Source organism: Hoplias malabaricus, chromosome Y (genome assembly GCF_029633855.1).
Source record: "Hoplias malabaricus isolate fHopMal1 chromosome Y, fHopMal1.hap1, whole genome shotgun sequence".
In the NCBI taxonomy this organism is placed as follows: Eukaryota; Metazoa; Chordata; class Actinopteri; order Characiformes; family Erythrinidae; genus Hoplias; species Hoplias malabaricus.
In genome coordinates this window covers 3,430,726-3,456,128 of record NC_089820.1, presented here as the reverse complement: position 1 = coordinate 3,456,128, position 25,403 = coordinate 3,430,726, and the positions used below count along the sequence as shown (strand labels likewise).

Below are 25,403 nucleotides of genomic sequence, written 5' to 3'. Positions count from 1 at the left end.
TGACTGGGTATTAAGGACAGCGTTGTTATAGAAACATGTTTTTTGATCATTAAAGGCTTTTCATGTTTTAACCTAAGAGACACAGACCTATTTCTGAACTATTTCATATTCTCCACAACACAAAAATACAAAAATGTATGCATACAATTCTGCCACTAAAACCTCTGCTAAAACATCCTAGGGCAGCTCAACATGCTCGGAGGAGGACGCCAATTCTGTTATGTCAGCCAACAGTTCTGAGTGACCTTTAAAAAGATTACACAACCTAATCCCAAATCTTAAAACCAACGTCACTGGTGGGCACAGGCTGGTATTTACTAAACAATTCATCTTGGTATACATCCTGTTTATCAGTTACATAGATTACCCAGCAATCTTAACTCTGGGTTGTAGACTCAAAGCAAAAAGCAACAAAAATAATAAAGTCAAAAATAGTGTAGATCTGTGGTTTTCAAACTGTGGTACATGTTTCAGTGGTGGTACGCAAGGCATCCTAAAGTGGTATGCCAGATGATATCTGAATATTTGCCAAAAAAAAAAAGGAATTATTGAAAATATATTTGTTTTTATTAAACAATCTGTTTCAGAATTTTCATAATTCAATTTAAAGAAAATATTATATATATATATATATATATATATATATATATATAAGCTCACTTATCTAGTCCCTTCCAATGCATGGCTAAGCTCAACCCTTTCAGTAAATAGTAAGCCGTAAATGCATAGGTGTGCCTACAGCGTAAGTGTTTTCATGTGGTGTTTGGAGTTTTTGGTTTAATAATAGGTGGTACTTGGTCTAAAATATCTGAGAACCACTGGTGTAGACTAATCTTTACTCATACTGCTTCAAATGTTCACCGGTATAATTGTTATATATTGTTATGTGCAGTATTGTGGTTTATAAAACTGCAATACGATATTTTATCAATATTGTGCACACCTCATTTTATAGGGGTTGCTTTTAACTTAAGAAAACAGTATTCTGGCCTTAGAACTTACCTGAGTATTTTAAGGGCCTTCTCCACATTACCAGCTTCTAAAGCTCTAACTGCCAGGTCTGCCCACAGCTCCTGCTCTGTTCTCTGAAGGTGCCTGGCCAGTCGGTGAAGCCCAGCCTCAGTGGACAGGGTTTTGGTTTTACCATCAGGATCATTGGCCACTGTTGCTTTGACCTTGTCGTCTGCTTTGAAGATGTTAACTTTGTCTGGATGCTTTTTCCCCGAGTGCCTCCAAGCTCTTGTGTTCTCATATGCAGTGATGAGCTGTTGGTTGAACTGCCTTCTTACTGCTGGGTCATCATATTCCTCAGGGGTCAGGAAGATGTCAAAGTCCTCCTGAGAATTAAGAGAAGACTTTCATACACAATGCAGTTTTAAGCATGTCCTTTAAAGGTTTATAGGTTTTACCAACCAAAACCAAGAGATGGTCTGGGCTAGTTTATCTAACAGAACCCACAGTTCTACAATATATACATTATTTAAAGCTTCATAAATTTCTTACATATATTTAAGAAGTGTGATAACTGAGAATCCGTCAACATTATTCAGTAAAGCCCTGCTTAACAAAACGTTTGTTGAATAAAATCAAAATATACAACATATATTTTTAGCACTTAGAGATTTCTTTGAAATGTAAAGTGCATTACAAATAAAATGGTTTTTACATGCCTGCAAGTGAGCGATGGTTGTAAACATTTTCAAATTGTTCTCACACCCCATTCTCTTTAAGGCATCATCTGTGAGAACAAAAAGGGTTAACTTGAGCTACAAAAACTTTCAAATGTTGTTTACATGCAATTATTCCCCAAAAAGGAAAAATCAGGCACAAACAGGAAACAAACACCATAGTAGCTTATGCGCCATATGCAAATGTTGGACCCCCCCGTTAAATTACATGTGGATTTTCTAAGAGTAAATTCTCTTAGAGAAATTAGAGATTTAAAAAGGCAACTTCTTCAGATAGTTTTAATTCACTTTCCATTTATTTATAATAAAACAGAATTAAAAAACAAACAAACCAAAAAAAAACACACCATGCAATTATTGGCATTAAAAAAAAATAAAAAATCAACAAAATATGTTATTTGGCATATAATAATCAGACTTAAGTGGTTTAAACATCCTAAATATTTAACCCCAAAAGGTTACCTTTTTGAATGTTCTGCAGGTATTTCAGTGCCTCTACCAATGTCTGGGCAACTTGCATCCTCAGTTTCTTGAGCTGATGAGGAAAGGTTTACACTTTTAAAACTTCATGTAAAATTGTATTCTTTGAAGTTGTACTTCAAAAGTTCTTGTAATTACTCCACAAACCTCCTCACTAATGTGAGCCTTATTTTGCAGTTGAAATCTTGCCCAGCTGGTTAGTCGCTCGATTACAAGTTCTGCTTCAGCAGAGGGCAACTTTTTCAGGTGTGCCGTACACTTCTCCCTCTGTTAAATATATAACCATAAAGACCTTGTGTGCAAATACAAATCCATATATTAATACATATACACAAACATTATCATCAGAAAATCTGCAAGCTTTTGACCCTTAACATGGCCTTTGACTGACCACTGTTCTTGTGTGAAGTGTAGGGAAAGCTAATATCAAAATGGAGCAACTATTCTAAACATAGTGAAAGAACAAATTTTAAGCAAAGACTCTCTTTTTACTTACTATTAACAGCTTGAAACAAAAAAATGTAAATACTTATGGTGTGTACCATGAACTTTCATTTCATTAAATACAGTGTATACATCTAGTTTTGACAGGCTCACTGTTTTCATGGTCCAGAGCAAGCACATCTGCCATAATTTACATTGATTTATAAAACCTTGTTTCATTTTAATAGTATGTTGTTTTTAACAGTAACTCAGGAAAACAGAATTCTCATTAAACCAGGACAAACTTTGGTAAATATGAAGTTGAGGGCCGAAGGAACTATACTCCAAGAGTTTGTATGTATCCATTTTATGCTAAACAGGTTCCAACATCAGCATTTTGCTAAGACAAAAGAGCTGAGCGTGAGTGCACAAGCTTCTTTTTAAAATGCATTATAATGTACAATAGCATTTAGCTGCTTGTGGATTTTTTGTTTGGAATCTTTGTGTAGTGAAGAGGGTAAAACACACACCAAACTAGGATCTGATTCCCAACTCAGACAACTACAGTACACTACACCAAGACTCAATGTCTCATTCGCCTACCTCCATCACATGATTAAACTGTAAAATATGCTACATAACTGACCAATGCATTATTTTAGGTTTGAATATATCCAGTTCTTACTCGGGTGTTCTTGAATCAAATGTCTTATTGTAACCTGTATAGCAGCAGGTGAAAACATTTGCTTGCACTGCTATCTGAATATGTTTTCTTACTTACTTTGACATGTCAAAAAAGAGGCCAAGCAAAGGGCTTTGTGTTTGCTGCTTATATTTTGGGATTAATATACCTCATTATGCTCCAAAAGCTGAATGCAGTGGATATAGTGGATTTCAGATGAACTGAGCTTATAGGCTTCAGCCAACTTCAGAGAGTCCTCTAGTGAGGTAGGCAGGTCCTGCTTCAGAATGTGCCGCACGAGCATCTGTTATAAACACACAGGAGTACTTAAAATATGGAGAGCAATTTTTCATTATGATATGACCTTCACATAACCTTTTATGAACTGAAGTTTGGTCAGAGAGTGTTGTTATAGTATATATTATAGAACTCATGGATTAAAGTCATCCACTAAAAAAACTAAATTACATAACAAAGGGCTCTAAATTTCCCAGTGTAGCATGGTAGTCCTGGACAGTTTAATTAAGGTCTATTTTTTTTTTATTTTACAACAAAATACGTGCATGGATGCACATTGAATCATCCAAATGATGGGAGTTTATCCCATCTTTTAATCTAGTCACAAAACCTAAAAAAATTAATTAATTAAAAGGTAAACAAATTAAATTGTCGCTATCCAAATAAAAACCTTGTATCTCCTTTTCTGTGATATTTTTAGTTTACTGCAACATTTGTATACAAAAGGAGTCCTTCACATTGTGTGAAGGTTTTTTCCTTCTCCTTTAAAGTTTTATTAAAGGAAAATTATTAAATTACTATTAAAGTTACTATTTTGTCGGACAGCAACGAAGGAAAACTCCAGTAGGCCTAAAGTCAGTTCGAAAACTCTCAGCTTTCATTACAAGCAGAAAAACCTTATACCTAAAATATACAAACTCATCACATGTAACAGACGAGCATAAAAAAGGTGGATTTCAACACTTACCATAGTCTCTCTTGAGTTCGAAAGTGTTAAGTTACGAATCCCATAACAAAGTAGAAGCTTCTTCATCTCCATCAAACGATAACTTTCCTTTAAGAGTTCCTGTCTATAAGTGTAAAGAGAAGCACGAGAGCAATAGAAAATGGATTTAAAAAGTCTTTGACCCCTGTGTTCTAAAGAAGTTGTATAGTTCTTATTCAAAATTGTACATATTAAACATACCTAATTATCAGGGTTGGGGGGGGTTTACAAACCCTTTTAAAATTGGTGAACTATTTCATCACAGTTTACGGCAGCAATCTCACAAACCCAATTTGGGAGGGTTATATTTTTAGCTGTAAAGCACCTTATGGAATTAGGTTGTATACTTGTATAAATGTTCATGGTTAAACATCATGGTTAGCTGAACTTCCCCACATGAGGGTGCTATACATCAAAGACAATGTGTCTTTATAACAGATATGATATAAATTCTGGACAACATACACTATAGATCATTTACAATATGATACTGGAGCCTTAGCTTACTTTGGGTGCTCTTTTTCCAGATGCTGCTGAACTAGTTTCTCAATGGATTCATTCCATGGAACCACAGCCTTGTACATTATCTCAAGCACAGCATCCATCACCAGCTGAAACACATAGCATTACAATGGAAATCAGACATTTCTAGTGCATAAAACTTTCTTTTCTTCATTAACCAAAAGTGCAAGTTATAATCATCTCTATAGGAAGCTATGAAATAAACATTTGAAAAGCTGACTGGTTTGAAATACCTGTGGGCCACAACACAGTTTGCTGATTATGCTACTGGATGTGTCCTAATCTGATCAAGACTTTTATATTATTTGACTTCCCAGTTTAATAAATAAGAATTTTTTAAAATATATTTAAATGTTTTGTTAAGATGATATTGGAATGTGCGAAACAATTGCTCTCACATTGGTGTCAGTCATGCAGCGGAGTACAGCAACTGCTTTCGCCTCCCACTCAGTGAAAAGAGAAGTGATCTGAGAACTGCAGCAATCCAGCAAGTCCTGAGAAGAAATAGCAATTTAATGTATTTGATCAATAGTTATTTTATCATGTCATCTTTTTAAATTAATATATTCTATTATAACATGACTGTTCACACAAAAATCACTGATATTTAAAATGTATTTATGTTTATATGTTTTTAAAAGTTTGTATTTTACAAAAAGTGCAGGGAAAGTCATGTAGCCAAGGAGACCTATTTGTTTTTATGGCAGCCAGTATGGTGGAAATACAGTCCTAAAGTTATTTGAGACTTCAAAAGAAATTTGAAAATGATGGCATGACGGAATCACTGGGTACAAGGTGGGAATACACTCTGGAGGGGGCTATTGAAACACAGTAAAACAGAAATATCCACAGCAAAAATACACTGTCCTAACTGTCTGGTGATATATATTAGGTGTAAAAATATCTTTTAAGATGTTATTGTTAAATCTATAATTGTAATTCAAAATTTAAACATTGCCCTGCTCTTTTGTCATTTGATGGAAAGCTCTAGGTAATATGAATAATGTCAATTGTTGTTTTATTAAAATAATAATAATATTTTGAAAATTTTATTTGAATATGCTACATTCACAATCACTAACAATGATTATATTCACACATTACCTTGATGTAGTCTAAGAGAACATGATCAAGATCAAGTCTGTGCTCAAGAGCATAAGGTCTAACACTGCTCTCAATGACGCCAGGAATCAGCTCCGGAGCAAGCACTTTATCGAGCATCAGAAAAGCCATACTGCGTGTACTTCCCTAAAAAACACCCAAAACATACAAACACAGGAAATAACAACTACACATTCATTATTATTGATCACTCATGTAAGTAAATACTACCAAGTTTACAATAATTTGTGTCATAAGGCCAAAGGACGTCTTTTGGCGTTTTTTCCAATGCATGGACCTACACGACTCGACATGGCTCTTTTGTTTTTCCACTGGCCAAATCTGGTACCTGGTCCCTGGTTTGCAGTCCCAGCTCGCTCCAGGTTCTAACCGTGCAGAGTAGGTACTAAATGTTGACATGTAAACCCTGCAGAGCACTGACTGGTCAGTGACATGTCTATCACCACGTAATGCAGAGCCCATTTAAATCCAGCACAAACTCACAATGGCAGCTCGTAAATTTACCTGAGATGTTTTGAAGAATTGTTCCTTGGGCTGATGGCCGATAAAAATTTCCAGTGAAAGCTGAACGTGCAACAAGTAAAACTCATCTGTGAGAACTGGGGCGCGGAGTGTTCAGTACAAACAACTAAAATAACACCCGAATAGACGATGAGTAAACAGCGCCTACGTTTACCGCTGTCATTGCTATGGTTTTCAAAGCCAGCGATTCCTGTTAGAGACAGGGTTTTGCAAAATCACCAGCTCTATATCGGGGGGAGCCCTGCCAGTGGAAAAGATACCAGCTTTAAGCATGTTGAGTGAGGTTGTGTAGAGCTCGTCCCATGCGGAAAAGCACCAATTGTTATGCTGTATATTAAATTGCAAAAAACTTGTAACTAATATGTAAATGTTTCATTACAAATGTTACTGCAACTTGATAATACAGTAAAAGAAATTATAGTCAAATATGCTATTTCTGCTTATTTTATATTATAATAAAATAATCCTATTTTCTGCTAGCAACCATAAGTATCTTCTAACATTTTCATGGGAATCAATTTCTAGATTGATGTTGGCAGAATAAAAACTAAATCAGTATAACAGACAGTAACTTTTTTTTTCATTGTTTGTTGCAGATTTGCACTGAGACTCTCATGGAGCTGACATAATATTTGTTTTTTATTATCAATTTAACCACTTTACATCTGGAAGTAAAAATGATGTGCAGGCTGCCAGTGTATATAGGATATATATATTCTGATCTGCATACCATCTCAAAGTCAGAGAGTGAAAGTCGGCAGTTGTATTTAGAGTAGAGATCGCACAGCTGCCGTAAATTTTTCACCAGCCCTTCTAGATGCTCCACTTCCTCTGATCTGTAGTCCTCTGTCTGTAAAATACAAAACCTGTTTGTTGAATTTTTGAAGTGATTATGCACACAATTTTTGACCCACAGCTAAAAAATAATTACAGTTAAACATCAGGTAACTGTCACACATCAACACCAAATGATCATTTGACAAAATGTGCAACTGGAGTTCTGTAATTCCCCATAACCATAATTTTGAAACATTTCTTTAATATAATGCAACCTAGTTGAACAAAAAGCCATTAACTTGTTTGGTTTTGCTTATGTGATCGTTGAATTGGTCAAGAAGCTTGAAAAATGTTCAAAGACAAATAAACTATATGCTACCATATTGGTGGACATCCAAAAGGATGGCAGGCCAAGCTCAGCAAGCATTAGTCCATTTTGAGGCCAGCCATTCTAAAATAAAATAAAGAACAAACAATAAATAACACACATATTATTGAATCCAAATCATGTAATGGCAAAGGCCAAAATTTGAAACACACGGATCAAACAAATTTGCTGACAAATCTTGGCATGCTGTACTGATGGACTCGATACCTTTTCTGTTAATTCTAGATCTCTTGCACGCAGCTCCAACCATTTGGCCAGGATTCTCTGTGAACACACAAAATGAACATACAGTCACTTTCAAACATTCACTGTCCTGGATTAATTCCATTTTTTAAATACTCAATGAGATATGTTTCTCTGAAACGTTTATGCAAATATCGAAGCTTAAACTTGCTGATATTGGCAAACAGCAAGACTTTAACACTCATCAAACACCAACCACCAACACGTACTGTGATAAACACATCATCAATAGCAATAAGAAAAATGTTTGACAGAACACTCAGTTGTTTCACATAAACGCATTAAATGCAAAATGGCTTTTTTAACAAACCCCACATCTACTCCCATCCTAGCTCTCAAAGAGCCAATCACATATTGATATGAGTATATCAAAGTGAGATCTCTCTTTATTCTGCATTCTCTCATGCTCTGTATTATAAAAAGGCAATTAAAATATCAATACTTTCAAAAATGTAAAATTTTGTGATATATTTTTCAGCTATATCACCAAGCCCTACCAAGCATGCATTCTCTGGAAAAATTAATGATCACAACCTCCTGTTTAAGTCTGCTCTCCTGCCATCTTACCTGTCCTTTTGGCAAAACTTTCCACATGAAGGGAACAACTAGTCCCTTGAACCAGGTTTTGAGGTCCAGTGATGGGACGTCTGATTGGATGGAATTTAACAGAGCATTCAGGGACCTCTCATCAAACTTAGCTATAAACTCACCCTATAGAGAAAAAAGAAAAAAAAATCTATAAAACTCACAGATTATTTTTCAGATTTTATGTTGAAATGTTTAAGGTATATTCAACAATGTCAAAATTCAGTTAACAGATATAGGCTAATGCTAATTTAAAATTAGCAGTCCAGTTATACCACACATTATTTCACAAATCTTTTACCTGAAAACATCAAGCTTTTAAAGAGTCAGTTCAGGAACTTGACAAACATTTGATAAAAACCTGTTAGAATTTTGTTCAAATAAACCTATAAAAGGTAGTACAATATTAGTTTAAACTTGATAAGCAATAGAGTCACTTTGCACTTTCTTTTTCAAGGCACAGGGCTTGTCATCCGATGTCCAATTGCCTTCAGATGGATGTTTGTTTTATAGGACTAAACAAAACCTTGACTAATATATCTGGCAATGTAACACACACACAGCACTCAGCTGCAGCACAGAGTTCATGGTTACTTATTGTAGGAATACAATGGAAAGCATAATTTTCTAAACATATCCAGAGAGAATCATAAATAGCTCATCCCCAAGACTAATTAAAAATTCACTCAAACAACAAAAAGTTTTTTTAAAACTCATATAGCATAAATATTCTCACAACAGGCAAAGATGTTGTAGTGCTCTTTTACTTTGCTAACACAACAATTGCTGACATGGCACCAAAAATCCAATTCCAAAACATTGCATTTAGAACAATGACATGAGGACTAGAAAATAGAAGGGCATTAAAAACTTCAAACCATTTTAATTGATTCTGACAAAGAGGTATATCAATCTAATGAAGCAAGAAAATTAAGGCTTCATTTTATGTACATACTTCATCTTAAATTGATCACAGGGGAAAATTCACATTTTAAATATGTGCACAGATGACTTGAACGGCCATCCCAGAGTGGTAAAGTTATTACAGGGAAAAACACATGCACTATATAATACACATGTATTATATGCTTCAAAATTCCTCTCAATTAGTGCTGAACAATACAAAATGACAATGCAATATTTAGTTTTTCTGCGATTTAAAATGTGATATTAAAATTGCACCAGATTCACCAGAAGTAAATTCAATCCAATATGTTATTTTATTAATAAGGCATATTTATTACTCTAAATAAAGGGTCTCTCTCTCGTTTCTGGGTAAGCTAAAAAATGTGATACGCAGCTCTAGCCCCAATCACACTGTGCTCCAAGTGACATTGCATGTCCTTAAACGACATATCATGCAATCTTACTCACAATATAATTGTGGTGCAAAGTTAATATTTGGTGGTTTTCTGAAAGATGATGGAAAAACACCAAATGCATGATTTAGCAACAGCAATCTGTAGTACTTTAATGGCCAGGTACAAAGGGTAAAATAGGGTTGAAGATGAATGAGAGCTAATATCATCTATCCTTCTTAAGGCCATCTGTAGAAATGTAGTTTCACCTCATGTCGGAGCCACAGGTATTGTGCGCCACTGAGATTTCCTTCTCGAAGGAGTCGGAGTATAATTTTCAGGTAATCGGTGCTGTTCAGGAATTCAATCCAGGAGACGCCACTAAAACAATGTAAGCAAAACATGAGTGGGAACATATTTCATTTAAGTATTTGTCAACTTTTTAAAATGATTAAATAAAAAAGGCTAAATAATTTGTCACAATTATCTATAAGCTAATGCTCCTAAGAGAATGCCACTGGACAGCTCAACGCTTGTAGAACACTAAATGCCAACTCTGTTATGCAAACTAACTGACAGCCACATTGGCTAGCATCATGCTGGTGATGAGGGGAGAATTTGAGCCATTCTACCCACAGAGAGAGAGAGTGGGCAATTATTCATCTTAGACACATTGGGTTGGATTTCTTCAATGAATCCCTACATTTTGTAATTCCTGATTAGAGTGACAGAAAAATCTCTGAATCTAAGTTTTCCCATTTTCCACCTTTCTGGATGTTATTACTTTCATACTCAAATATCTAAGAACAAAGCTATTTAAAACTGTGAAGTTTGGGCTAGGAAACGGCTTATTATAGTTATTACTCAACTTACTTGAAGTTGTCTGAGCCATAGAGGTTGCAGTATGTGGCAAGTTTGGCCAAAGCTGACTGAATTTGTGATGAAGGGAAGCGGTTTGCAGCATAGTTCAGCATCTCCTCCGCCGTACTGAGTGTGGGCCAGAAAGCATTGAGACAGTACTGCACCACATACTGCTCATCCTGGAGATATAAATAATATATAGGCAAGAGTTAAAGCATGTGTTAGAAGGCTAGTCTATTAGAAGGTATGTTGCAAAAATACAGACGTATAAACACTTAGGTTGTCATTTGAAATAAATACATATCAAAGTAATGCAGCTAAACACATTTGAGGAAAAACACATGTTCTCTATATGTTCATTACAAGTGCTTCTGTAATTTTGGAAGGTGTAAACAATTAAAATAAGACTGTACCATAATCTTCATCAGGTTTGTCTTGGCCTCTTCAACAAGGCCTGCCCACACATCCTGGCCTTGTCCGTTAACTGCCACTGAGGCTAGCTTCTCCAGCAGGAAGTCCAACTTTACCTTGTACACCAGCTAGAAAGAGAATAAAACCACTCCATGTACCACTAAATATACATAACATTAAAGACAAAAGTGTGACATGTAAAGCCCTTTTACCTCAACATCAAGCTCAAAAGCTATTGCAAACTTCTCTGCTTCTTCAAACTTATGTTTGTACAGAAGCCTGTTCAGCCTGTAGATGACAGTTAAGGCTTCAATACAAATAAAAATAATGTATATATAACAATAGAACTTATTAGAATTAAACAGAGCAAAAAAATATATGAGATCACACCTGTTTTCTGGTAAAGCTTCTGTGAAGCACCTCAGGACTAACCCAAAGGCTGATGCGTCCGGAGGGCTTTGCATTAAGAAGAGTAAATATTCATCAGTTAGTGAGCAGATAATACAAGCTCTGTTATATTATACATAACATGTCCCCCAAAGCACAACGTACCTGAATAAGGTTAAATTATACAAAATCCATAAAGACAATAACAGTTAATTTGTGATAAAGCAAAGTGAACAACCTCTGTCAGCTCAGGTTTCGATACTTAATCTGAGATTAACCTTATTTATGACGCTTATGATGCTAAACAAATATGTGGATGAAGCACACACTTTCAATAAAAGAAAAGAAAAAGAAATAATAATAATAATACATTTTATTTAAAAGTGCTATTCAGGATACTCAAGGACACTTTATAGTACAACAATAGCAGGGGACAACAGGGTAAAACAATAATAAATAATGCAGTGAGAAGTAAAAGACAAAATAAAAATTACAAATGATCATTTGTAATTATGACAGTGGGGGAAAAAATCACTGCTGCTGTGTATACTCTACTGAAATCTGCTTTTTTGTGATTAATTAAATATACTATACATATTTTATAAATGCGTTACTATCTACATGTTTAATCATCTTTATATTCATTTAGAAATAAACCACTCATAGTCACATAACTGTCCAACAGTGATGGACAGCATGATGACATAAATCTAGGTTAACAAGGAAAGTCTAACCAGAGTTTGGCATCTATGAATTAGGCAAATAATATCACTATGAAATCTGCTTTATACAGAAAGGACAACTAAGGAAATAAAGCATTTGTAAAAGTGATAAATAAAGTGCATCAATCTCAGTGTTCATCTCACCTCTTTAAATTTTCAGTAACACCCTCCAGCAAATAGATGACATCCTAAATGTATGGAAATGCAACGAAACAAATCCCAGTTAACATTTGCCAATATTATTAATGTGGAAAAAATCATTTGGTCTAAGACTACATAAGTAATATTTTGTTTGCAGTGTTAGTTTTACCATGCTGATTGTTTTCTGCACCAGTGAGGACAGTGCTGACACCTCAAGAGAGTAGAGGACATCCATAGTTGGAAGAGACTGAACCAAAAGCTTCCGAAGGTGAGGCTAACAACAAAGAAATCAATGCAAGTATAATACATGTATAAGAGCATACATTTCTATTCAAGTTATATGCATGTCATCACAAAATCTAGTTATTATTGTGCCTAAATATTAATGTCAATCTAAATATTCTACAAGACAAAGATTTTCCCTACCCAAACAGGGATTTATAAAATTGTCTACTGACAAATTTCACCCATAATTACCAATATAATTGGCCACTATTAAAGATTATAATTCTTCTACTGTTGCTTAGCTGAGGTTATGTTTTTAGGAACAGCAAACTATAAAGCAGTTTCATTTTTATAGTTCTTTAAATTCAAGTAGTAAGATGTATATATACAGCACCCTTTAAACAATTTACGCTGATAAAACTGCTGTACATAGTAAAAAGTAGAACACATACGATGATGACTAACAAGAAGCAGAACATGTAAGATCACAAGAGGAGGGAGGGAGTTAAGAGAGATAAATCAAATAAGCTTATGTGTAACAAGAAATAAAACACAGGTTTTTTATATAAAAAAACCCCCACAATATCAGCACGTTTTTAGATCTGGTTTAAAAACCAGACACAAGTGGTTTGGCAAATACTGGATGTTAGACTGTTCTGCAATCCAGGAGCATAAAAAAAAGCACAATCATCTTTAAGTTTCAGATCAGACCTAGGAGGTTTAAGGTATGAACAAACTAACAAAGAGGGGGCTAGACATTTAGTGCTTTAAAAACAAATAAAACGTTTACTCAACATGTTTCACCGGACTGTACCCAATGAAACAAAGTGAAGACTGGTGTAATATGGCCTCTTTTCTTGGTGCGGGTCAGTAACCTAACTGCAGCAATCTATACTAAATACAGGGTGGGCCATTTATATGGATACACCTTAATAAAATGGGAATGGTTGGTGATATTAACTTCCTGTTTGTGGCACATTAGTATATGGGAGGGGGGGGAATATTCAAGATGGGTGGTGACCATGGCGGCCATTTTGAAGTCAGCTATTTTGGATCAAACTTTTGTTTTTTCAATGGGAAGTGGGTCATGTGACACATCAAACTTATTGGGAATTTCACAAGAAAAACAATGGTGTGCTTGGTTTTAACTTTATTCTTTCATGAGTTATTTACAAGTTTCTGACCACTTATAAAATGTGTGCAAAGTGCTGCCCATTGTGTTGGATTGTCAATGCAACTCTCTTCTCCCACTCTTCACACACTGATAGCAACAGTGCAGAAGAAATGCTAGCCCAGGCTTCCAGTATCTGTAGTTTCAGGTGCTGCACATCCCGTATCTTCACAGCATAGACAATTGCCTTCAGATGACCCCAAAGCTAAAAGTCTAAGGGGGTCAGATCGGGAGACCTTTGGGGCCATTCAACTGGCCCACGACGAGCAATCCACTTTGCAGGAACCTGTTCATCTAGGAATGTTCTGACCTGACACCCATAATGTGGTGGTGCACCATCTTGCTGGAAAAACTCAGGGAACATACCAGCTTCAGTGCATAAAGAGGGAAACACATCACCATGTAGCAATTTCGCATATCCAGTGGCCTTGAGGTTTCCACTGATGAAGAATGGCCCAACTATCTTTGTACCCCATATACTATCCCATACCATCAAGATGTGCAGCACCTGAAACTACGGACACTGGAAGCCTGTGCTAGAATTTCTCCTGTGGTGTTGCTATCAGTGTGTGAAGAGTGGGAGAAGAGGGTTGCATTGACAATCCAACACAATGGGCAGCACTTTGAAAATATTTTATAAGTGGGCAGAAACTTGAAAATAACTCATGAAAGAATAAAGTTACGATAAAACCAAGCACACCGTTGTTTTTTCTTGTGAACTTCCCAATAAGTTTCAAATGACCCTTTTCCCATTGAAAAAAAAATAAAGTTGGATCCAAAATGGCAGACTTCAAAATGGCCGCCATGGTCACCACCCATCTTGAAAAGTTTCCCCCCTCCCATATACTAATGTATCCATATAAATGGCCCACCCTGTACAAATGTTAAAAAAGACACTGATTGAAAAAAAGAATTACAGTAGTCTATTCTAGAAGAAAATAATGCATGAATGACTTTCTAAAAGCCAGAGAAATTAAGAAAAGTCTTTATTTTGCAACGATTTTAAACTGGAAGAAATTACTAAGAGAAAATAAAAGAGGAAGAAAATCTTTAAATGTGTACACAGTTGGTTCCATATAGAGAAAAACACAAACAAGGGAATATTTATCAACACAGTCATAGAAAGGTACAGACCTTGCCCTCAACAGTAGTCAAGGTCATGATCTTCATGCGGCTGCCCTCTTGGCTGGAATTTAACAATAATTTAGTAAATATAATAACAGTCCAAGAAAAACATTAACTACATGAGTTAATTTACCATAGTTACCTTTCATCTTAACAGAGATAAGCCTGATGATTTTATTATTACTATTATTATTAAAATATTATTCAAATTTAGCACCAGTGGTATAACAGGTTTTTTTTTGTTGAACACTTTATTTTACCTGATAAAAATACAACCTGTTACACTGAGTTAAAGTAATAAAGAGACACTTGCGTTCCATTAGAGGTAGAGTCCCCCTCTGTGAGAAGCAGGAAATCAACAATGTTGAGGTTAGGCCAACAGCACAACATGACCATGGAACGAGTGTCCCACAAACTCAGCATTTCCTTAAAACAAAGGGAGAATTAGAGGTAGACTTAGGTTTATGAGTGAGCTTAGTTTGAATTCACAGAAACAAAAAAAATTATAATAAGAAAAAATACAGCATAAAACCAAGAAACAGGCTTTCCACTGTTTTTTCTTCTTTATAAGAGATAAATATTTGTGGGGGTTCTGATTAATCAAGGCATTCATGTAGTCTAAAAACTTCAAACATTGTGTGTCTATTAATGTTACTGAAACCCATTAAAATTTCCCTCACCTCTTCATTTAGCACATACATCAAGCTTTCCACCACTTGAATCTTTTTAACACCTGGGGCACAGGGACAAACAAAGAAAAATATTTACAAGTCACTGATCACATTAGATTCCTTTGCAGGGATTTAAAATTTAAAGGCAATTAAATATAGATATTTGACAGTCATATAACTGATTCCAATACTTGAAAAACCTAACAATTACCAAAACACTAATGCAATAAAGGAACATGATAAAAAAAGTCAATTTCATCTAGTAATTATCTAAGCAGATGTTGACTTTGTTAATTAAATATTCAGATATAATAAATATCTGTGAAGATACTTATTTAATTGTGTTCATTTATTTAGGGAAAGAACATGTAATGTTACCAGGCAATAAAGTTGAGTCCAGAACATTGCCAAGCGACATCTTCTGATCAGGGCCCATGCACCAAAGGGAAAGAATATTTTCATCATTTGCCTACCAAAGAAATAAGATTAAATAAAATAAAAGAAATAAGTTGAGTTACATTTAAAGCCTAGGCAAATTTCACGATTAAAGAATTCATAATTAAATATCTGATATATTAACAAAGTTATTCATGGTGGTGCATGGTGAAATTAACCATTCTAGAGAAACATACTGGTGTTTATAGGAACCAGATGTCTCAAAAATGTAAGCTTGCATGCTTAAAATTTAAACTTATAAAATCAGTAATCAATCGTTAACACAGAGAAAATTGTATAGATGTATGATTTTGGTCAAAAATACATTTTCAAAATGTATATTTTAATGATGTTTTGTATATATTGGGTAACTAGTGTATATATATATATCCTAGTTATTAACTTTCAAGTATGTTCAATGGTCATTTTGAAAAGTAAATAATTTGGATCGTTTTTTTTCTGTAGACAAGACAAGGGCACACTGACGCAAACACATTGTTCCACGTTCCATGAGGGGTTTCTCATCTAAAAATACAGGGAGATCCAAAAACAACTGCAAGCATTACTCCGATCATGATGTGCATTTCACTGCCAAAACAGGTCAATGCTGCTGAAATGCAACCATCTCTGAAGATCTCTTTAGTGGAGCAGAAGTCCATGTGAATGTGGCTTTGAATCTGAAATAAAAGGTAAACAAAAAAAAAAAAAACACTGAAAATGTTTTACAGGCTCAGCTAAATGAATAAATAAATAAAAATTTAAAAATAAATATGACTATAAGGAACACATTTGGAGGATGAAAAACAATCTATTTCATGATGAGAGTTACCAACCTCATTTAAGGCGACTAGATCCATATTTTCAACCGCTATTGATACACAAGAAAAATAAATGAACTTTGCAATGCAACACCAGGCCACATTCAAATGAATCATATGTACTGAATGTTTGTTTTAAAAAAATGCATAGAAACCTTTCTGTGTCTTTTCCAAAGCAAGACTAGATACATGAAAGAACCCATCATGGACAACAACGAAGAGATGGTACAATCCTATAACACAGGAAAAGTAATTTTACAACTAGGCTTGTCACAACCAGGAGATTTTAGCTGACAATTTAAAAGGCGCTGTATACAATTCTGGAGATACTGGATGACTGTTTTCTGCAGCAGAGCAAAAACACCAGTATCTTCAGTGCTCCTTTAGAAGCTCTGTGTCCCGTTTGCAGAGCCAGGGCTGGATATGTATTGGACTTTTTCAAGCACACAAACAGAACAGGAAGCTAGCAATAAGTGAGGAAACATTTGCTGATTTTTTCCCCAAAAATCTTACTGAATTGAAATTGTATACAGCGCTTTTAACTGTCATAAAAATGACTGAAATGTATATAATGACATTTTGCGTATTGCTAAGAACTGTAATAAAACCACTAAAATGCCTAGGAAAAAAACATTGCACAAGCCCTCCACAAGTTTTACAGCACCAAATCAGACAATTTTGCTTAAGAAATCTGCTTATTTTACTCCGATTCTAACTCTGACAACGCTAATGTCAAAAGAGACATTTATTCTATGGACCAGATATGATTTTAATCTAAAAACAAATTATTACAGGACAAGGGAAAGTCCCTGAAACAACAGATTTCAAATGGATATACCTGGACTATTTAGTGCTTCATGCAGAATTAGACACTTGTAGGTCGTCTCATGGCCATCTGATAGGTTCTGCTGCAGAGTCTGATAAGACAACATTAAATTCTCTTAAATTATATAAAAATATAATCATTATATTCCAATCAACCAAAGCATCATGACCACCTCCTTGTATCTACAATAATCATCCATTCTCTCAGCTTCACTGACCATACAGGAGCATTTATCACAGAGCAGGTATGATTTGGGTGGTGGATCATTTTCAGAGCTTCAGTGACACTGAGGTTGTTGTGGTGTTTTAGTGTGTGTGTGCTGTGCTGGACCAAGTGGCTCAGACACAGCAGGGGCATTGAAGTTTTTATACCAATCAATGTCACTGCTGGACTGAAAAAGTTCACATCTGCAAGGTGGACCAATAATGTGGGCGTGTCTAATAGACTGGACAGAGAGAGGACACTAGACTCGCATTGCCAGAGTCTCTACGGAGAGTCCAGTACCTTTTGCTACTTAACATGGCCAAGATTCATCTACTACTGCATGAACAGAAATTTGACTGGCACTCAAAAGGAACAATCACAAGTCTGATTTTTGGCATGACATGTAGGCAGAGGCCATCTTTGATTGACATTGGACCAGTACCTAATAGTAACTGCTTGTCCAGGTCGCGGAGAGGCCAGAGCATTCCCTGAATCACTGGGTGCAAGGCATAAACACACCCTGGAGTGGGCGCCAGTCCATATACACGAGTGACACATACAAACATTCACACCCATGAACACTTAGTCACCAATCCACCTACCAACATGCATTTTGGACTGTAGGCATAAACCGGAGGACTCAGAGGAAACCCACACAGACAACACACCAAACTCACAGACAGTCATCCGGAGCGGGACTTGAACCCACATCCCCAAGACCCTGGAGCTGTGTGACAGCTCCTGCAACACAGTACCACCCATTTTATGTTAATAATAAAATACAAATTTCAAACCAGTAGCAGAGCCAGTACAAAAGGATACATGGAAGTGCATACATGCAGATCTATAGATAGTGAAACAAAATGCAGCTGGCAGAATCCTGACAGAGAGGCCAGGTTAAAGCACCCTCCATTTACTTGTGGGCAGCACATTTATGGCTGATTAACACATCATCACCACAGCAGTGTCACTGCAGTGCTGAGGATAACGCACCACTCAAATCTTACCTGCTTTGTAGTGGTATTGACAACAGAAGAAATGCAAAGTGCTCTTGTATAGTCAGTGGAGCTGAGAGAAAGGACAGTAAATGTGGAAACAAGGAGCTAGACATAATGGTATGATTTATCAGTGTATAAGAACTGTATAATAAGCATTAATTAATTGAGAGCTATGTCAAAAACTTACTTTGGTCAAAATGGTCTTTTTCAGGGGCACATATATAATGTGAAGGTTGCCATTCCTCTCTCCGACAAATAAAAAACTCCCCTGAGGGCAAACACTCACAGCATCCACAGGAGTGTCTGTACAAAACACAGATGGTCATTTATAATTTTATTTGTAAATAACAGCTTATCAGATAAAACAATAATGAGGAGTATAAATGTTTGGTTACCAAAATAGAGGTGAGCAAGTATGGTTTGGAAACTTGGGTCAAAGAGGACCACAGTGGCATCCACAACAACAAGGCAGCAGTTTTGGTTATTGGAGGCATAGATCCTGGGGTTAGCCTGCACCTATTAAAAAAAAAGTAAAAGTTTAATTTAGTTACTCAAGCAGGGCTTATATTAATGTGCAACATTTAAAAAATAATTAAAAGATATATAGTATACATATGTATAGTAGTATATAGTCTATGTATATAGAAAGAACACTTATTTAGTCAACAAACGGTGGATTGTTAACAAAAAGTATTGGTCATGATTATATATAAATATCTGCCCCTTAAAATATCCCCTCCAGTAAAAATCAACTGACTACCCCTGTTAATATCTGTGTGCCATTTTAAAACACTGCATCATAAACAAAATATATGCAAAACAAGATTTTCAATATGGCGGTTTTCTATTAGCTAATTTTAGTGAAAACTGTCTATATATTTGCTGAGTTGAACATTTTGGAGAGGCAGTAATTACATGAAAAAAGGCATCTGCATGTACCGTTTGGATGACAGTGGCATTGAATTTTTCATGTATTATTATTATATATTTATTTTTTTTCCGTGACAGTGGCAAATGTTCCACTGTGGAACATCTGGCAGTAGCCTACGTTTAACTAGCACTTACCTAAACGTAGTGTGCCTAAATGACCATGTGCTAGCAAAACATCGGCGCCTTGCATGCTAGCAAACAGACCTTAAAGCCAAACAAGTGGAATGTTACAAACATAGCATCCCATATTAGCACATAGCTCAATGTAACTGTGTTCACGGATCACTAAACTACAAGCTGTTCCCATGCTAACATCACAATAAATGTCTGTGTCAGAGCAGCCGAGAACTTAAAGTCATTTATAGGTGCCAGTACCTACTGGCAATGTAGATGGTACATCGCATTGGCAAAATTTACAACTCTGCATGTCAGGTACTTGAAAGCTGACATTTCAACAAAGATAATTATAACTTTCTGAATTAGGCTCATAACATATCACACGCACTTCTATCCATACACAATCCAGATTTCCCCTAAAATAAAATAAAAAAATGTTTTCAGTCTCATGCAATGTTTGGACACCCCTGAATAAGTTATCTTATTGATTTTCTAAGTGACAATAAATTAATAGCCTCTAGATGGAACAAAGGTCACAATATCCATGGTATATGAAGGTTGACTAAGTTGCTGAAATTTAAGGCCTTTAAATTAATAAATTATTTATTTGTTGGCTCATAATGTGATCGATTTGTAAGTTTATAAGTGTTTCCCACAACTCCACACAGTATTTCATGTATGGGATTTTGAAAGCACAATACAGTATATAGAGTGACCGTTGATTTAGAATTTCCTTGGTTTTATGTAATATTGTTTTTTATGTAATATTGCTTTAATGTTGTTTGTGTTGTTACAAACATAATTTATAATCTATTATGACACCTAGAAATGTGTTTTCATAGACCCTCTCTATTTCAACATCATTAATCCTAGCATTAGTATTTTTCTTGATTTGTCGATTTCCAAATTTTTATAAACTTTGATTTACTCAAATTCAGTAACTTGTTAGTATTAAACCATTTTTTAAACATTTTTAGTTCCTGTTCCACTGTATTTAGAAGTTGTTCAAACTTTTTCCAGAGCAATCTAAATTAGTATTATCAGCAAATAAAACACATTTCAACAACAGATGTCAAGGTACAATATGAACTCCACGTGACCTTTAGTTCAGATTTGTTATTGTTTATTTGTACATATTGATATCTATCATCAAGGTAACTCTTGAGCCATGAGTATGCTACTCCTCTAATTCCACATCTCGTCAGTTTATTCATTAGTAAGTCATGATCAATAGTGTCAAATGCTTTTTTTTTAGGTCTATAAACACCCCAACGTTATACTCCTTATTATCTATTGTAGTGGAAATCTCCTCTACCAGCCGCATCACTGCCTTCGAATTGGACCTATTTGCTCTTAAACCATACTGAGAATCACTCAATAAACTGTGTTTATTTATGAACATATCAAGCCTGTATCCAAATACAGGTGCATCTCAATAAATTAATAACAAAAAAAATACATTTTATTTCAGCAATTCAATTCAAAAAGTGAAACTCTTATTATACAGCTGCATTACAAGCAGAGTGATCTATTTCAAGAGTTTATTTCTTTTAATGTTGATGAATATGACTTAGAGCCAATGAAAACCCAAAAGCCATTATCTCAGAAAACAATAAAAAATAAAAAAATGGTTTCCTTTTGTATGAATTACTGCATCAATGTGGCGTGGAATGGAGGGGATCAGCCTGTGACACTGCTGAGGTGTTATAGAAGCCCAGGCTGCTTTGACAGCAGCCTTCAGCTTGTCTGCATTGTGGGGTCTAGATTCTCTATGGTGTTTCCATCAGGAGAGTTTGCTGGCCAATCAAGCTCAGTAATACTGTGGTTATTAAACCAGGTATTGGTACTTTGGGCAGTGTGGACAGGTGCCAAATCCTGCTGGAAAATGAAATCTGCATCTCCATAAAGCTTGTCAGGAGAGAGAAGCATGAAGTGCTCTAAAATTTCCTGGTAGACGGCTGCGCTGACTTTGGACTTGATATAACACAGTGGTCCAACACCAGCAGATGACACGGTTCCACAAACCGTCACTGATTGTGGAAACTTCACACTAGACTCAAGCAGCTTGGATTGTGTGCCTCTCCACTCTTCCTCCAGACTCTGGGACCTTGATTTCCAAGTAACGTAACGTGTACTGTGCACTTATATGTCATTGTACAACTTACAATGAAATTTGTGGCAGTGAACACACACACACTGAAGTCCAAACTTTTTTTGCCATGTCAAAGTAAAGACGCTACTGACGTTGTCTCTGGGTCACGAGTGGCTTGACACCAGTTGTAGCCCACGTCCTGGATACGTCTGTTTGGTGACTCTCGAAGCACTGACTCCAGCAGCAGTCCACTCCTTGTGAATCTCCCCCAATTTTCTGAATGGCCTTTTCTTGACAATCCTTTCAAGGCTGCAGTCATCACTGTTGCTAGTGCACCAGTTTCTAAAACACTTTTTCCTTCCACTCAACTTTCCATTAATATGCTTGGATATAACAGGGGGGTGTCAATGACTGCCTTCTGGACATCTGTCAAGTCAGCAATCGTCCTCATGGTTGTGTAGCCTACTGAAGCAGACTAAGGCACTGTTTTAAAGGCTTTGGAAAACTTTGCAGTTGTTTTGTGTTGATTTTTCAAATTTTCTGAGATAATGACTTTTGGGTTTTCATTGGCTGTAAGCCATATTCATCAACATTTAAAAAAATAAACACTTTCTGTTTTCATTTCATTACGAAATAAAAGACTGACTGCAGATGTGTGTAACTGGTTTCATTGTAGATTCTATGGTATTTTTTACCAATGACATATCAATTTCAGTCCAGTCTGTAGATTTTTTATTTTCAAATTTATTTACCATACCCAGCATTTCCTTTTCCTCAGTTCCCCTAACAAAAATGGAGTGAGAGGTTTTATTGACAATAACTTCACTTACACCATCTTTATTTTTTAGCTCCCCAATATCTTTCGCTAAACTGTACCCAATGTTTACAAAGTAGCGATTAATTTGTGATTTCTTTTGTTTTATTTATAATTGTATTGCCCTCTTTTTACAAAGTAATCTAGATTGTCTTTCCTGCCAGGACCTTTTAATGCTGTTTAACACACTCCTTATTTCTTGAGTACTACTCATATACCTCTCCAGTAATGTCTGATAATGTTGCTTCTTACATCTTCCTTATCTCACACTAGTTGATTTTTCTATATCTTATATTTGTTTTCTGCTTTTGTCCTTAATTTAAGAAATTTCTTGTATAGTATTTTTTGTTAAAATACATTTGCTATCCGCTTCAAAATCCATGGTTTGTTTGCATATTTAATCTATCTTGTTAATATTTTTAAAGGACCACATAACCATATACATTTTTCCATATAACGCAATAAATGCTGGCAAAAAAAAAACTTCATATGCCTTATTTTGATAATCGTTTGTATACACCTCTGTCTAGTTTTGCTGCATTAAGTCACTCCTGAGTGTAGCGATAGCTCCTGGAGCTTTAAGTATACATTATCTAAGGCATTTGACAAGTTTATTATTCCGATTAACTGTAAATAGCTCACATCCTTCTTGTGCCACTTCAGACGTTTACTTTTTATCAAGCTATTTCTCCGATACTGCAATAATATGAAACTTCTGCTGTTAATAGGTTTAACTGATAAGCACCTTCCATATTCACATTATTATTGTACTGTTCTTTAGTGCAATTCTCACAGTTGCAGCTGATGTTATTATAGGAGTGATTTTCTGCGTCAGTATTATTTCCGAAATACTATTATTTATGTTCCATGTGTGGGCGCAGCAGGTGGTGTCGCAGTCACACAGCTCCAGGGGCCTGGAGGTTGTGGGTTCGATTCCCGCTCCGGGTGACTGTCTGTGAGGAGTGTGGTGTGTTCTCCCCGTGTCTGCGTGGGTTTCCTCCGGGTGACTGTCTGTGAGGAGTTGGTGTGTTCTCCCCGTGTCCGCGTGGGTTTCCTCCGGGTGACTGTCTGTGAGGAGTGTGGTGTGTTCTCTCTGTGTCTGCGTGGGTTTCCTCTGGGTGACTGTCTGTGAGGAGTTGGTGTGTTCTCCCTGTGTCTGCGTGGGTTTCCTCCGGGTGACTGTCTGTGAGGAGTTGGTGTGTTCTCCCTGTGTCCGCGTAGGTTTCCTCCGGGTGACTGTCTGTGAGGAGTTGGTGTGTTCTCCCCGTGTCCGCGTGGGTTTCCTCCGGGTGACTGTCTGTGAGGAGTTAGTGTGTTCTCCCTGTGTCCGCGTAGGTTTCCTCCGGGTGACTGTCTGTGAGGAGTGTGGTGTGTTCTCCCCGTGTCCGCGTGGGTTTCCTCCGGGTGACTGTCTGTGAGGAGTTGGTGTGTTCTCCCCGTGTCCGCGTGGGTTTCCTCCGGGTGACTGTCTGTGAGGAGTGTGGTGTGTTCTCCCCGTGTCTGCGTGGGTTTCCTCCGGGTGACTGTCTGTGAGGATTTGGTGTGTTCTCCCTGTGTCCGCGTGGGTTTCCTCCGGGTGACTGTCTGTGAGGATTTGGTGTGTTCTCCCCGTGTCCGCGTGGGTTTCCTCCGGGTGACTGTCTGTGAGGAGTCAGTGTGTTCTCCCTGTGTCCGCGTAGGTTTCCTCCGGGGTGACTGTCTGTGAGGAGTGTGGTGTGTTCTCCCCGTGTCTGCATGGGTTTCCTCCGGGTGACTGTCTGTGAGGAGTGTGGTGTGTTCTCTCTGTGTCTGCGTGGGTTTCCTCCGGGTGACTGTCTGTGAGGAGTGTGGTGTGTTCTCCCTGTGTCTGCGTGGGTTTCCTCCAGGTGACTCTCTGTGAGGAGTGTGGTGTGTTCTCCCTGTGTCCGCGTGGGTTTCCTCCGGGTGACTGTCTGTGAGGAGTGTGGTGTGTTCTCCCTGTGTCCGCGTGGGTTTCCTCCGGGTGCTCCGGTTTCCTCCCACAGTCCAAAAACACACGTTGCAGGTGGATTGGCGACTCGAAAGTGTCCGTAGGTGTGAGTGAATGTGAGTGTGTGTGTTGCCCTGTGAAGGACTGGCGCCCCCTCCAGGGTGTATTCCCGCCTTGCGCCCAATGATTCCAGGTAGACTCTGGACCCCCCCGCGACCCTGAACTGGATAAGCGCTTACAGATAATGGATGGATGTTCCATGTGTTTAAATGTTTTGAAACTTTCTATAGGGTCTGCAAGAGCGACCACCAACCCACTTCTCATTATAAGATATAAGCTCATCCTCCTCACTAGGCTCGGTCATTTAACACAGTCTATTTATTACCACAATATCCACATCGCACAAGCCTGTATTTATCAGTGTGTCCAAAAAAGAAGTACTGCAGCCAGGACGAGCGTTTCGATTTGTAAAATTCAGCATCTAACAGCTGCAACATGGAACAGGAAATTCCAGTGAGGATATTCAGCCTCGTAACGTTAGTTCATTTAACATTCAGTCTTAGCATGATAATGAAGTACCTGTTCAGAAGGAGAGATTCTCACTAGAGTGTCCACTTGATAAAGAGCGCTGCCCTGCTCCGAGTCACTGGACAAACGCACCGTGTTCGTGTCCTCGTTTATCAGAAGCTCGACGTTATTCCACATCATTAAAACTTTAGAAACGTGGTTGATACGTGACTTTTCTGGCGAAGTGTCAGTGGTCTCGGTGATACT

General features: G+C 36.9%; 1 protein-coding gene across 1 annotated transcript in view; it reads right to left on the bottom strand.

Annotated features, from left to right (window-relative positions):
* LOC136678000 (kinetochore-associated protein 1-like) overlaps positions 1-25,403 on the bottom strand; it is a 46,040-nt gene extending 20,637 nt beyond the window's left edge. Inside the window, exons 1-31 of the mRNA XM_066655745.1 lie at positions 25,209-25,403; positions 19,124-19,244; positions 18,916-19,031; positions 17,539-17,617; positions 16,856-16,933; positions 16,716-16,750; positions 16,449-16,559; positions 15,826-15,916; positions 15,457-15,509; positions 15,090-15,202; positions 14,786-14,837; positions 12,425-12,529; positions 12,259-12,302; positions 11,396-11,461; positions 11,218-11,293; positions 11,008-11,133; positions 10,607-10,773; positions 10,003-10,114; positions 8,418-8,561; positions 7,815-7,871; positions 7,599-7,670; positions 7,173-7,292; positions 5,903-6,046; positions 5,197-5,292; positions 4,784-4,887; positions 4,259-4,361; positions 3,443-3,577; positions 2,316-2,435; positions 2,151-2,223; positions 1,671-1,738; positions 1,003-1,337 (exon numbers count right to left, since the gene is read on the bottom strand). Coding sequence (XP_066511842.1) covers positions 1,003-1,337; positions 1,671-1,738; positions 2,151-2,223; positions 2,316-2,435; positions 3,443-3,577; positions 4,259-4,361; positions 4,784-4,887; positions 5,197-5,292; positions 5,903-6,046; positions 7,173-7,292; positions 7,599-7,670; positions 7,815-7,871; positions 8,418-8,561; positions 10,003-10,114; positions 10,607-10,773; positions 11,008-11,133; positions 11,218-11,293; positions 11,396-11,461; positions 12,259-12,302; positions 12,425-12,529; positions 14,786-14,837; positions 15,090-15,202; positions 15,457-15,509; positions 15,826-15,916; positions 16,449-16,559; positions 16,716-16,750; positions 16,856-16,933; positions 17,539-17,617; positions 18,916-19,031; positions 19,124-19,244; positions 25,209-25,337 — 3,245 coding nt within the window. The 5' untranslated portion in view covers positions 25,338-25,403. The remainder of the gene's footprint in view (positions 1-1,002; positions 1,338-1,670; positions 1,739-2,150; positions 2,224-2,315; positions 2,436-3,442; positions 3,578-4,258; positions 4,362-4,783; positions 4,888-5,196; positions 5,293-5,902; positions 6,047-7,172; positions 7,293-7,598; positions 7,671-7,814; positions 7,872-8,417; positions 8,562-10,002; positions 10,115-10,606; positions 10,774-11,007; positions 11,134-11,217; positions 11,294-11,395; positions 11,462-12,258; positions 12,303-12,424; positions 12,530-14,785; positions 14,838-15,089; positions 15,203-15,456; positions 15,510-15,825; positions 15,917-16,448; positions 16,560-16,715; positions 16,751-16,855; positions 16,934-17,538; positions 17,618-18,915; positions 19,032-19,123; positions 19,245-25,208) is intronic.